Source organism: Chlamydotis macqueenii, chromosome 25 (genome assembly GCF_036417535.1).
Source record: "Chlamydotis macqueenii isolate bChlMac1 chromosome 25, bChlMac1.mat, whole genome shotgun sequence".
Lineage (NCBI taxonomy): Eukaryota > Metazoa > Chordata > Aves > Otidiformes > Otididae > Chlamydotis > Chlamydotis macqueenii.
In genome coordinates, this window is record NC_141580.1 from 4,549,747 (window position 1) to 4,562,915 (window position 13,169).

The 13,169-nt window shown below is 61.1% G+C and overlaps 1 protein-coding gene across 2 annotated transcripts in view; it reads left to right on the forward strand.

Moving 5' to 3' along the window:
- The first annotated feature begins 4,042 nt into the window (after positions 1-4,042).
- The window catches only part of ZNF385C (zinc finger protein 385C), a 54,480-nt gene continuing 45,353 nt past the window's right edge, over positions 4,043-13,169 (forward strand). For both annotated transcript variants that reach the window (XM_086766518.1, XM_086766519.1), the window contains exons 1-2: positions 4,043-4,180; positions 10,082-10,330. In XM_086766518.1, coding sequence (XP_086622644.1) covers positions 10,084-10,330 — 247 coding nt within the window. In that variant the 5' untranslated portion in view covers positions 4,043-4,180; positions 10,082-10,083. The remainder of the gene's footprint in view (positions 4,181-10,081; positions 10,331-13,169) is intronic.

Consider the following 13,169-nt stretch of genomic DNA (forward strand, 5'->3'; position numbering starts at 1 on the left):
CGGGGGCAAACCTGAGGGCAGTGACAGGGCACTCGGGGAGCCTCTCGCTCCCGCTGAAGCTGGTGGGACCGGACCACGTGCTGGTAAGCAAATTTTCCCCAGGTTTGTCCTAGAGCACACGTTCATCGTCGTCAAGCCTGATGCTGCTCCCCGGATGCTGTGTCACATCTGCTGTGACTGACGCGGAAAATCCAGCCCTTACCTTTCCAAGCACTTTTCCAGGGAAGTTATATTTTGACAAAGTCTCATTTTGACAAAGTCTCATTTTTATACAGCAAACACAGTGCTTGCCTGTGGAAGCGCACCAGGCGTTTGTCAGAGCCGAACTGCCTCACGGTAATGCCTGCGCCGCGCAGATCGCAGAGATCTGTTTGCAAACAGCTTTCGTTTTTGGCACAGGGCTTTTTCCTTCTCCCTCTGGTGAATCCCCTTGCCAGCAGCTGTGGCTGGTGGGTGCCACCCAGCTCAGGCTCAGCCCAGCTGGGCTGCGTTTGGGAGGGGTATAAGAAGATGAGGGGCATAGCTATGGGGGTTTTGGGAGGGGGTGCCCTGCCTGGCTTCGCTGCTATCACTGCTCCTGCATCCCGGCATCCCTGAGCAGGGGTTGCTTTGTCCCCACCATGCTCCGGTACGTCCTGATGTGCTGTGTCGTTTGGGGAGGGTCCTGGCCTGGGAAGGGAAGTTGCTTTGGCTTGGGTGGCGTTTGGTGCAGCTCCCTCTGGAGCCTGAGCTCTGCCGAAGGCGATCCTGAGGTGCAGGGCAAGCCTCGGTTGAGACGTGGGCATTTGGATCCCCATGGTGTGGGCTCCGGAGCCTCCTCCATGAGGTCAGGTGCTTGATAACTTTTATTTTTATAAAGCAATGAGCTTGTTTTGATGGGCTGCTCCAAAGCACTGCGTGGATTTAAATGGATCCTGTTGCAAATACCTTTATCTGATACCCCTGCGATGCCTGGATTTCAAATGTCACTTGCTTAGCACTATGAAATATTTAATTTAGGTTGTAATACAGTAGCCTGCGAGAGCTCCGACTTAAATTGGAGGCCTCCTGCGTTAGTCAGCAGCTATCTACACACTCAAAAGCCACTTTCTGCCCCGAAAAGCTCCTGACCCGGCTGCGGGAGTGAGGGGAGCTGGGAGGGAAGACCCTGCCCACCTTTGCTGTGGGTCAGCGCTGGGACCCGGCGTCTTTCCTGTAAGTCATCGTCGTGGGTGTCCCCTGCGTCTCCCGGGGCACGCATGGGTGCGGGAATGCAACTGCCGCCATGCTGGTGGCTTCGTGCCTGCGGCGGTGGCCGCGGCTGGCCCAGCCTTCTGTGCCCACGGTGGGCATGGTGGTGGCTCGCCGGGAGCCGGCAGCCCCTCGCCAGGGTCAGGGCTGCGCTGCGAGGCGATGGCAGAGCTGCCGCGGGCACGGTGCATGGGCTGGGCCGGCAGAGCCGGAGCGTGGCAGGCACTGGGCTGCGGCTGCATCCTGCCCGGGTGGGCTGGGATGTGGGGAAGGGTCTTTCCTCACCTGGGAACAAAAGCTTTGAGCGGTGCTTGCCTGGCAAGGCCTCCGAGCTTTGCTTTCTCTCCTTACGTGGATCCAGCACAAACCCAGCTGTAACGAAATTCAGTTTGGCTTTGCAGAGGGAGCAGCACTGGCCGGTGCTCTCTGAATTGGGACTTTTAACATTTAATGCCATAATCTCATTCTGAGTCCTGTGTGCGTGGGAAATCATCTTCTCCAGGAATTCACTCATGGCAGCCTCAGCAAGAGGGGCACGAGGCGCTGCGGGGGTGCGGACCCCTCCCCGAGGCAGAACGTGTTTCTCTGTATTTCATTTTCCAAGAGAAAATACTTGCGGCCAGTTCGGCGAGGAGGCCGGCGAGGGTCAGGATCGGGGCAGGGTCACCTCAGGCGGCACGGGAGGGACGGCGCATTCGGGGAACTCGAATGCCAGCAAAGCTGTGCCGAGGGCGGCATCCCCCCGTCGTTATGGGTCTGTGCGGGTCGGGGCTGCGGTGGGGTGACAGGAGCCAGCCCCGTGCCCAGAGGAGATGTTGTCATCTCACAAGTGGTGTCTGGATTTGATTTCAAGGAGATTCAGGAGAAAAAAAAAAAACCTGTTTGTAGTGACTAGGGAGAGCCCCTGAGGAGCAGCTCGGCCAAGACTTGCTCCGCGGCTGCATCGGGTTGCGCTCCTCGGGTCTATTTTAAGAAGCGAGCGGCGCAGAGGAGCAGCCGGAGCCGTCACCTGCCAGCTCCCTTCGGCTGGGCAGTGTTCCTCCAGCAGCCGCCCTGCGATGAGCGGCATGCTATGGGTAACATCCTTGCTTTTTCCCCCAAAGCTTGGTTGAGCCACCTGGTTTATTCCTCTCCTGCCATTCACTTCGCATCCCGACCTCGCTGGCTCCTCCGTGCCCTGGGTGATGCCCGCACGCAGCCGGTTCACCGCCGTGCCCTGCCCGCCTGCGTCCTCCTGGAGCTCTGCGCCCTCCTGGCATCGCGCGAGGGCTCGGTGCTGGGTGGCCACACCGAGGGCAGGCACGGTTCAGCTCACAAAGTTTGTCAAGGTGGCTCTGCCCTCGTCTTTGTGCTGATCATAGGAAACCTGAAGGATTTTGTGATACTGCAAGCTAGGTGTTCCTCAGCCGGCAGCCTGCAGAGAGCGGCCGGGGGGAACGGGAGCTGGTTGGGATGATGAACCCCTGGGGATAAAATCTCAACCTTCCTGCCTCCGTTTGCTTTGCTTTCACCCCCCCAACCCCCCCAGCTGGTGCGAGAGCGGTGGGTGGCTGCCGGGAACCCACCCAGCCCGAGGGGCGCAGGGCCCAGCTGCGGCGTGTGCCCAGGGCAGCGTGCTCGCCGCGCCCAGCGCCATCTCATTTATCGTTCTGAAAAGATGCAGCTCGTGTCCCCTGCCGCCGCCGCCTGTTTTCTCTCATCGCCCCACGCTCTGTCCGTTTGGTCCCCGCTGAAGCTGGTTAATTGGCTTGTGACTGATGCGGCGTTAAAGCTGAGAGATGGTGGGACCCATTCCAGGGGCTTCCCAGGTGGAAGGTTCCTGGGGTGGAAGGGCACGTTCTCTGCGCTGGCGTCTCCTTCGGTTCGGGTTTTAGCTGTCCTCGCCGTTCAGGAGTGGGGCTGGGATCTGCTGATTCAGGGGACGCGTGGCCCTGCGGCGTCGATGATTGCTGATGTGCAAATGAGAGGACAGGCGCAGCAGCGCTGGTGTGCCCGTGCAATGCCCTCTGCGTGCCTGGGGTGCTGCGGGATGTCCTGCTGCCCTTCAGTGCGTGGGAGCGGGGCTGAGGGGGCGACCCTGGGGGGGATCCCAGGGTAAGAGCCAGCCTGGGTGGTGGGGGGGCTCAGACCTGAGGATGGTCTGAGCCCCCTGTGTGCCCTGGTCCGCGTGCCAGGAGCTCGCCTGCAGCCCGGAGCTCTTTGGGAGGGCTCTCTCGCGCTAATCCTTGCTCTGACAACGTGTGGTTTATGTGCTGATCTCAAAATGTGCCTCGCTCCGGCATTAGCAGAGCATATGTTGGGGCTGGGAGGGGGCAGGAGGGGGCTGGTGTTATGAAATGCTGAAAGTGATGGGGGCATGGCCAGGGCTCTCTGAAATCCGTGGCCTGCCCCTGTTTGCTCAGCTCTCAGTCCAGGACGTCAGAGCGTCCCTTGGTGCCGTAGCTGGGCTCCTGGGCTGCCTCTGTCCCGTGGCAGAGCGCCCGCACGCTCGCTGTTACCCTGCATCCCTCTACCAGCGGCCGGTGCCTCTTTACGAAGCTGCCCGGGGGATTTTTCTGGGTGGGAGCTCAGAGGCAGGCGGGGAAGCTTCCCCCATCTCCCCGTTCACCACCAGCGCCGATGTCAGGTGCGTCCGCCCGCTCTTGGCTCAAGGTAGCTCCTCGGGTGCAGCCTCCTGCCAGCTGGCACCCGCCGGCCCGCGTGACACTCGGGGCGTTTTGGAAACTTGCTGAGCCGCAGGCTGGTGCTCGCCCCGGCGCTGGTCTGGAGGCTGCTGATGAGGGCTGATTTAGTGGCGATCGAACCGCGTTTGAAGCGCTCCTTGAAATATGAGACAAGCGTCGGAAACTCTGTGGGCGTAGGGGTGTCTGCGGCGCCCTGACGGCCGCGGCACACGGGCAGGAGCCGGCTGCGAAGGACAAGGCTCAGCGCTCCCTTTGCTGGTGAGCAGGTAAGAGCTGGGGGGCACTGGGCGCTGCCTCTTTGGTGTTGCTTTGTCTTGAATCCAAATGGGTGGGTGGGCTGGAAATCGCCTGTGCTGGCGATGAGGGCTCCTCCGCAACCCGGGGAGTCCGAGGCTTCCCGGGGGCTCTGGAGCGCGGGCGCAGCTGGGGTCTGCCGTGCAGCACTGACCGGATCACGGAGCTGCTCCCAGTCTTAAACCGCCCATCCGCTGAGATTTACACCTGCAAGCCTGGGAAAGCTCTTGGCTAATTGGTGCCTTCAAGCTGGTTTAACGGGGACACGCTGTCAGGTCTGCCGGCAGATCTCGGTGGGAAAGCGCAAACCGAGCTGGGAACGTGACGCGGTGGTTGGAGCGGTGCTCGGGCAGCGGCTGTGGTGTTTGCTGGCTTCCCTGCGGATCCTTGTGGATGCAAGCAGGGCCACCGCAAACCCGGCCGTGGCTGGAGGGGTTTAAGTGAGCTTTGTGACAGTTGTCGGTGGCGACTTTCATGCTAATTCTACTTCCCTTGCTTTTATTTACTATTGCGTGCGCTCAAGCCGAGACAAGGACAGCGATTCAGAGTTATGGAATCACGTGAACTCAGATCAGATTGTCTTTTTTTAGATTTCTCACTCTCTTAGCGAGCTCATCCGGACTCCGGGTTGAGGTGGTGGTTTCCCTGATTCCACACGGCTGGATGGGACAGATCCTCAGAGGAGCGATCTTGGTGCCGCTTTGGCTCCGTGGTGCGGGCGGTTTTGCTTGGGTGGAGGTGCTGGCCCAGTAAAAGACCCACGGGATGCAAATCAGTGCCCGTGACAGGAGGGGGCCTGGAGGTCCCTGCTGGGATGGAGCTGGGAGAATGATCCTGGGCTGCATTGGCGCAGAAACCTCTGGCCAGGCTGCGTTTCACCGCGCTCCCTGTGCCCCAGGACGGCACGGCTGGGTCTGTCCTTGGGTTATCTGGGGTATCAGAGTGGAGGCAAAGGATTCGACGTGCACTGAGCCCACTTGGTCATCAGAATTTCATAGTTTGGCCAGAACCCTACCGTCCCCGGGACTCAGCTCATGCCCAGGCAGCTGCTTTTCTGGGTGCCAGCCTGTTCCCCCTGCTGAAAAGCAGATTTGGGGGGCTCCAGCACGGAGGGTGGGTGGCGGCAAGACCTCTGCCACGTGCCCTGACCTCCAGCTCCTCCTTTGCAGGCTGAGGGTGCGTAAATGTGTCAGCATGCTGCAGATGGCATCGCCCTTGCTAATCCCCTCTTCGCTCCTCCCTGCCCGCGCCGGGGCTGCTGTTGCCCGCCAGCTCCCGGCCGAAGGTGGCCAACTCGGCACGGGGTCTGTACTCGGTGGCACGGCCCAGGGGCTCGCCGAGGCTCGACCCTCGCCGGCTGCGGAGGCGAGGGACGCCGCGTCCCCAGGCACGCGGGTGCATGTCACGCGGAGCCGCTCTCCGGTGCCCACAGCCTGCACGGGAAGCTGTAGTTTCCGAAGAGCGTGGTTTGTATTTCGGAGTTGGACTAAGGGATGTCCCAGCGTGGGGCTGCTTCGGAAGCCCAGCTGCTGACCGCGGAGGGCAGCCGCAGGGACGTTCCCTGCCGAGGGGACTGCAGGGCAGGGCAAGCCTGGCTCCGGCAGCGGCAGCCCGGAGGCTCCCAGGGTGCTGGGAAATGGGATCTCGCTGCCGTGTGCACGCCAAGGGCAGGGCTGGGCCTGGGGAGCTCAGTTGGGGTTCTCCAGGGGCTGAAATTAATTTGGGCTGTGGCATCAGCTCAACAGTTACCCCGGCGCCCAGGGATGCGGCGTCCCTGGGGCCAACGCCAGCGCTGGGACAGAGTCCTGCCGCCCGTGCAAATGCATCTGACCCAACTCCCAGGAGGAGAAATCGCTGTCGGCGGGGAAGTGTGGTCCGCGGGGCGGCCAGGGAAGGGAGCGGTGGCTGCGAAGGTCCTGGAGCGGATGAAGCGGTGTGTTCTTGCCCCGCAAAGCCTCGCTCTGCCGCTTCCCTTCCACCCACGCTCTGAAAAGGAGGGGAGCTCTGCCGCCACATGCTCTATAAATCAGTGCTTCTTATTTCAGATATTTAAGGCCTGGATTTTAAATTCTCTCTAACATTTGTCAGCGCTTTACAGCCTTTCGCAACGTGTTTATGGTGTTATTAAAAAAAAAGAGAGGGAGAGACCTGAGGTAATGGGCTACTGTACAAGAGTATAAAACTGATCTTAAAATTATGAACTGATCTTAAAATTATGAACGTGCTACTCCGGCTGGGGGGAGCCACCTGACCGCTGGGAGCGCGGGGGACGAGGGGACGGAATCCCAGAGCGGGTTTGTTATTCCGGGCGATCACGACCAGCAAAAGCGGTGACGACTAGAGGGGGAAAAGTTCTCTCGGACTGGGAGATTGGAGCCGCAGTCCTGGGCTAGGACTGCGTGTCAGTGGGGAGCCCGGGGATCGGGGACCAGTGTCCGGGGCGGGGGGCTCACTGTGGTGGGCAGCAGCAGTGGGAGGACCGGTGCTTTGACGCAGCGCTTGCCGTGGCGGTGACACCCAAGCCGCTCTGACCTTCTTTTATTTCAGAGAGATTTGGACATCTGTCAGGGAGCTTTTCGCACCCAGCGGGAGCCTTTCGTCCCGCTCGGTGGGTGGTGGGGCCGGTGGAGCCCTGGGGGGCTGCGGGCGAAGGGCAGTGAGAAGTGAAGGGGGTGGGGGGCATCGCAGGCCCAGGGAGGTGTCGTCGGTGCTGATCGGCCTGGTGAAATCTGGGTGGAGGTGGGCGAGTGCTGGCTCAGCCCCCCCATCCCGGTGGAGCTCCTCGCCCCTTGGGAAGACCACCCAAAAGAGGGGGCTGCTCCTGGTTGTCCGTGGAGAAGGCGAAGGCTCGGCTTTCTTGGCCCTGGGGCGGGATGGGGCGGTGGAGCTGGGATGCGGTGACCCTGTGCTCGGTGCTGGGTTTGGCTCAGAGCCCCCCGGTCACCTTGGGGCTGGGGGGGCATCACTTAACCTTCATCGTGCCTCACTTCCATCCTGTGAAAGGGGTGACGGCCCCCCAAAAACATCCTCAGTGCTTTGCTCCAAAGGGGAAATCTGCCCCAAAGTAGCCGTCAGTCAAGAAGACGCAGGTGCTGTGACCTGTCCCAGCCAGGAATCCCCAAATTTATGGTCCTGACACCTGAGAAGCAGAACAGGCACAGCAGAAATTAAGTGAATGAGACAAGCGTGCGCTCAATTAGGACAGACCTTTTAAACCCTGCAACGAGAGCTGGGACAGGGAGCTGCAGCCTAATCAAAGCAACAGCAGTTCCTTTTTTTAAGACAAGGCAGACTTTTGGGATACTTTGTCCACATAATGTTCCAATTTTAGCTCCGTGTCCCAGGATGTAATTGCATTAAAAATACCGGGGAGGGGGAGGATGCCAAGGGCACCCAGGGACCTGGCGCGTTGCGCCAGCGCTCCGTGTGTCCCGCTGCGTCCCTGAGGCCCCGGTTCACATTCCCAATGCTGATCATCTCCCGGATCTGCTTTGCGGCTGCTCCGCTAATGGTTATTCTGGTACCGGCCACCTCCCTGGGGTCCCGCGGGGCTCCCTGCCCGTCCGAGTGCAGTTGGGCATTGATCGCTGTGAGTTTGGGGGGTGGGGGGTGACCATAAATGATGTGGTTTGGTTGGAGTGGGCAGCTCTTGGTGCAGGGCAGCTCTGTCCTGCTGCTGTGCCAGGCCCCAGCATGCCAAGTTTGGGAGCTTTCCTTTAAAAACCATCAGGTGTTTCCTTTTGGGTTTTGTAAATAAAATTTAAATTGTTTGGGGTTTTTTTTTGGTTTTTTTTTGTTTGGTTGGGTTTTTTTGGGTTTGGTTTTTTTTTTTTTAGTCTTTCAGGGCTGTGCCCTGTTTTTTTTCTCTTGTCTCAAGCACAAGGGCTGTATATTTTCTTCTGTTTTCATTGAAATGTGAAGTTGGAGCCTGAGGAAAAAAAAAAATCCTGAGGTCTCTAGAAAGGAATCCAGGGTTAACAGGTACCAGAGGGCTGCACGCAGATTCCAGGCTCCTAAATCCTTCTGCCAAAAAGTAGATTTACTTATTTTTAGTATCATCCTGGTTTTAGGTATGCTGCTTAGTGCCTTAACTGGTGAAGCAGGAGTGCCGCTGGCGCTTTTGGCTGAGCACAGAGGGGTTCAGGCTGGAAGGGATGCTGGTGGCTGGTCCAGCGTGGCTGGCTTGGAGTGCGCTGCGCGTATCCCGGTCCATCCCCACGCGCGGATGTTAATTCCCACAAAAATGGCGTTAATCCCTTTGGGTGATGGTGGTGGGTGTGGGGCGGTGGCATCCTGGGGGTGACACGGGGCTGGCCCCACTGGTGAGCCGAGCAGGGTGGGGGACAGCTGGGACCCCCTCCATCCCTGCAGATCCCGGCTTTCACCTCTGGCTCAACTAACAGCTCGTGGGAAAACATTCCCTTCATTTTTGCCAAATACAGCTTTTTTGGGAGCCGCCCGCTGTCGCCTCAGGGAGCTGGATCTGACGCTGTGGGAATGCTGACATGCGTGGGGTGCTTGCCGCGCCCACGCGCTGTGTGTTTGCGGGGGGCGAGCAGTTCTAGCTGCCCCCGCCGCACCGCGGGCCCGGGCCGGGCTGTTGGGGGCCGCTGTGCGGAGCCACGCGTGGGGTGGGGGTGGGCGGGCGGGGACCCACGCGTGGGGAGCGGCGCGGAGCCTCTGCGCCACCCCGGGGCCGCGGCCGGGGCTGCAGCGCCGGGCTCTGCGCGGCTGCGGGCGCTCCCCACGCGTGCTGGGTGCGTGCGTGGGCAGCCCCCGCAGAGCCCACGCGCGCCGGGCCGCCGGGGAAGCGGAGGCCCTTCGTGGGAAGGGGTTCAGGTTCGAATGGGCCATTTTAGGGAGAAATCACGGGAGAGGAGCCTGCGGGGGCTCGACGCGTCGCCTCCCGCAGCAATGGTGGGCTGGGAGCCCTGGGCCCGCAGTGGGCGTGGGAGCCGTGTCCAGGGGGATGCGCACGGCCTCCCGCCGTCGGCTGGGTGGGGTTTTCCAGGACGGTGGCAGGGCCGGCCGTGGCGTTGGAGGCTGCCGGTTGTCTCAACAAAAGGTCTGGTCTGGTCCCCACTGGGTGCCCCAGCATGTCTCCAGCGTGCCTTTGGGGCCTGTGTGGCCCCAAAGAGGGCTTGGCGCGGGTGTCTTGGTGCGGCGTGCCTGCGTGTATCTGTATCGGGCAGCTGCCCCACTCCAAGGTGGGTGGTAACCAGATTGCAGGGCTCGGGTGACCTTCGTGCCTCTCCGAGGCTTGGTTCTGGATGTCCCACCAGCTCCCGGTTTGGGGTGGCTCCCCTGGAACCGGGCAGCGGGGACAGCGCGGCTGCGAGGTGAGGGCCGTCCCGGCTGGCCTTGGCTCCACCGTGGGCAGCTCGTCCCCATGCGGGTCTGGGAGTCAAGCTCCCCGAGTTGGTCTCTGCGTTCGGGACAGGCACCCGCTTAACACGGGCGAGAAAGCGCTCCTGGCTCGATGTGCCCGTGCCAATCCTCCTCCTGCCGCGGTGGGGATGGGCTGCAGGATGTCGGAGTGGCACACGAGTCCTTCCAGTTGAGTTTCTTGCCTGCGGAGAGTTGGTTACCATCCCAGCTCCGCCTTGGGCCAACCTACGGTGCTGTCCAGGTGTGGCCAGAGAGACTCTAACTGACACGAGGAGCGTTGTCCGGTGCTAGAAACTTGGAAGAAGTGGGTTATTCCCAGCTCCGGGACTATCTTCCTAGGAATACTGCTGCTCACGTTGTCTTGCCTATCTCAGCTCCTTGCCTATCTCAGCTCCTGGAGTCCCCCCAGCCCCAGGCAGCCTGAGACGGGTTTTCCTGCCCCACGTCCCTCTGTCCTCATGGCGGGTCTGTCCTTCCTCCCGCAGGCATGAAGCGACCCCTGAGCCCATCCCACACCCCCGAAAACGGGCTGCGGCTGGTGGAGGCGGCCGGCTGCCCGCCCGGCCAGCCCGAGCAGCGCATGAAGCGGGAGAAGAAGCACCAGTCGTTCACGCTCTGCGAGGTCTGCAACATCCAGCTCAACTCGGCCGCGCAGGCGCAGATCCACTACAATGGCAAGTCCCACCAGAAGCGCCTCAAGCAGCTCAACAAGGGCAAGATGCCGGCGGCCCAAGGTAGGAGCCCATCCATCAGGTTGAGGTTGCCCAAAGGCTGCCCGTGCTCTGGGACAGCTGCTCCACTGGGCCTCGTGCGCTGGATTTTGGGGGATGTTTGGGAACGCTGTGTTGTGTCCTCGGCGCCTGTTGCTTGCTGGTCTGCCTGAACTCGAGGGGCTTCCCCACCGTGCTGTCACTGCTGGCCCTCAAGTGGTTGTGGGGCCTGAGGGCCCCGGGGACAGATGGATGCGTGTGGGTCCCGTCGGTGTACCAGTGCAGTTGCTGGTGCTGTGTCTCCATGAGCATCTTCCTGGGTTTCCATGGATGGCTTGTGCTGATGGGGTGAGTGCATTCAAGGGCAGAGCGGCTGTTGGCTTCTGGGTTAGGGTCTACCTGCTTTCCATCTTGACCCTGTTCCTCCTGCCGCGCGCGTCTGCTGTAACCGTGCTGAGTTTGGCTGCTCTTGACTCAAAATGCTGCTTAGATTTTGGCGCTGAGGGTTAAGGGTGGACTTCTCGAAAGCTCTCAAGTGACGTTTTCAAATATGGTTGAAGATTTTCTTGGAAACTATGATCTTCTGAGACTTCATCTCCATTTTTCTGTTGGAGTGCTCTGCACTGGCAGCCCCTGGCAGCCTGCTGTGCCCTCTGCGCAGATGTTCTGGCAGCGCGTAGCTGCTGTGGATCCCACTGGCCCTGCGGCGCACGTAGCATCCTTGGCAAATTGTCCTGTCGTACTGGCTTGTGGTGGGGGATCTCGCTTCCTTCCTGCGGCCCGAGGAGGGCTCCCGTGGTGCGTTTGCGCAGGGAGGTCGCTGGTCTCTCGTGCAAGGGGAGCTGTTACCCGCCGTTAGCTCACCGGGGTCCCAGCGAGCGCTGGGATGTCATCTGCTGCGACACTGACGCTTGGTGGGCCCTACGACAAAACGTTCAAGCTGAGCCATCCGCAGTTGGCGTGTTTGACGGGGTCGATCCGTTCCTGTGAGACAGAAAGCACCAGTGTTGCAACAAGGGCAGGTTCTGTTTTCTGTTTAGAGGCCGACGTTCAGCACAAAGCCACTTGACAGAAGCGGCAGCCAAGGCAGCTCCGTGCTTGCCCTTGCCAGGGTGTTTTAGGGTCCCTGGTTTTGTTCCACCAAGCATTGAGGTGATGGGCTGGGCGCACCATGGGTGTCGCAGCCCTGGGATGCCAAGCTGTCTCTCATGGGATGTCCCTGGGCCCGTGTACCCAAATGCCGGGGGCCGAGATGCTCAGCGCCCTGTTTCACTCGCTGTCGTCCACGCGATGCGGTGCTGGGGGCGTAGCGATGCGAGGCTGCTGTGAGTTGGAGGGGGTTTCTTTTTTTGGATAGCGGAGCTCCTGTTCGTCACCTAATTGTTATAAAGCACCTCCGTTGTGTGAAGGCTGGCGAGAGAGCAGCCCAGCATTGTCCCTCTGGGCAGGCTCGATGTCCGCTCAACGTTAGCGGCTCCAGGAGGTGCAGAACTGCCTCTGAACCGGTTGTCAGGCTGCGGGGAGAGGAAGGAATATGTCTGCTGGTGGCTAGACGGAGCCTCCGCCGAAGAGCACCGTGGTGATCCCCGTCACGCCGAGCCCCGCTGACCGAGTCTGGCTTCTTCCAAAATGTCACCCTGGTGCTGGCAGCCCTGTTGCTAGCTCTCCAGGGCGCTCTCCGAGCGTACAAGAAGAGCTGGCACTTGCCCCCGGGGGCTGCGTGGGTGAGTGGTCCCGGCCCCTCGCCCGTCAGCCGTGGTGGAGACGCTGGCACACGGCGTGTGCCGTGCCGCTGGGCGGGACCTCGTGCGAGGACAAGGACTCGCTCGCCCTCTGTGCCGTCTGTTGGCCTTTCCCCGGCCTGGCCCTGTGCAGCTGACTGCTGCGGATTTTTCTCCTGCAGGAAGGCAGGGAAACGTGCCCACGAATGTCACCCTGCAACAGTGCCGGGCCAGCGCTCCCCGAGCCGTCGGCCGCGAGGGTTTGCGTGGTGTTGGGCAGCAAACTGAGGGAATTTGTCCTTCCTGGGGCTGGCGCAGAGAACAATGCCCAGAGGCCGGTGTCCCCACCCCAGGGCTGGCGCTTGTCCTGGGACCCCGCTGCCCCTCGAGGAGGGTGTCACTGGCTGCGCACCCTGCGGCCGCTCTGTGGGGAGCAGCGGTCACGGCCGGGGGATTCTGGGTGCAGCCCCCTTCAAGGGCAGCCGGCTCGGTAACCGCCCTGCTTTCCTTACAGACTAATTACAAGTGGGATTAATGAGCTGAGGTCTCCAAAGCGTTTTGTAGCTAATTGATGCCTTTATCTGGCACGAGGGTGAGGAGAAGTTGAGGGGATGGGGAGAGGGCAGGAATATGCTGGAATCCTGTAAAACGGCGTGTTCGGTGCCAGCCCCCCGCTCCCGGGCGCCCTGCACCCCGGCTGCCCTTCTGTCCCCCAAGGAGCTGCGCTGCTGACGAGCAGGGCTGGAGTTCAGTCCCAGATTTGTCAGGAAACATTTGTTTAGTAACATCTGAAGGGCTGGCGAACGAATCTGCAATGCTTTTTGCCAACAGCAAAGCGGCCGCGGGCTGCGGGGTGGTAAAACCTGCTGCGTCGCCCCCCCAGCCCCGGGTAGCAGGACGGGTGATCACGGCAGTGTCCCACACGCGCGCGACGTGCGACGCTCTGCGGGTCCCGGGGTGGATGCTGGGTGCCGGTGCCTTTGCTGCTATTCTCACTGGTGGATTCTGGCATGTTGCGGGGGTCTTAGGTGCAAACCCGGACCCGTGCTCCCCTCCAGCACTTTCCATCCTGCTGAGCACCGAATTTCCTCAAAGGCAGGAAAGTGCTGACGGGACCTGGCTCGCAGCCGGATCAGGAGGAT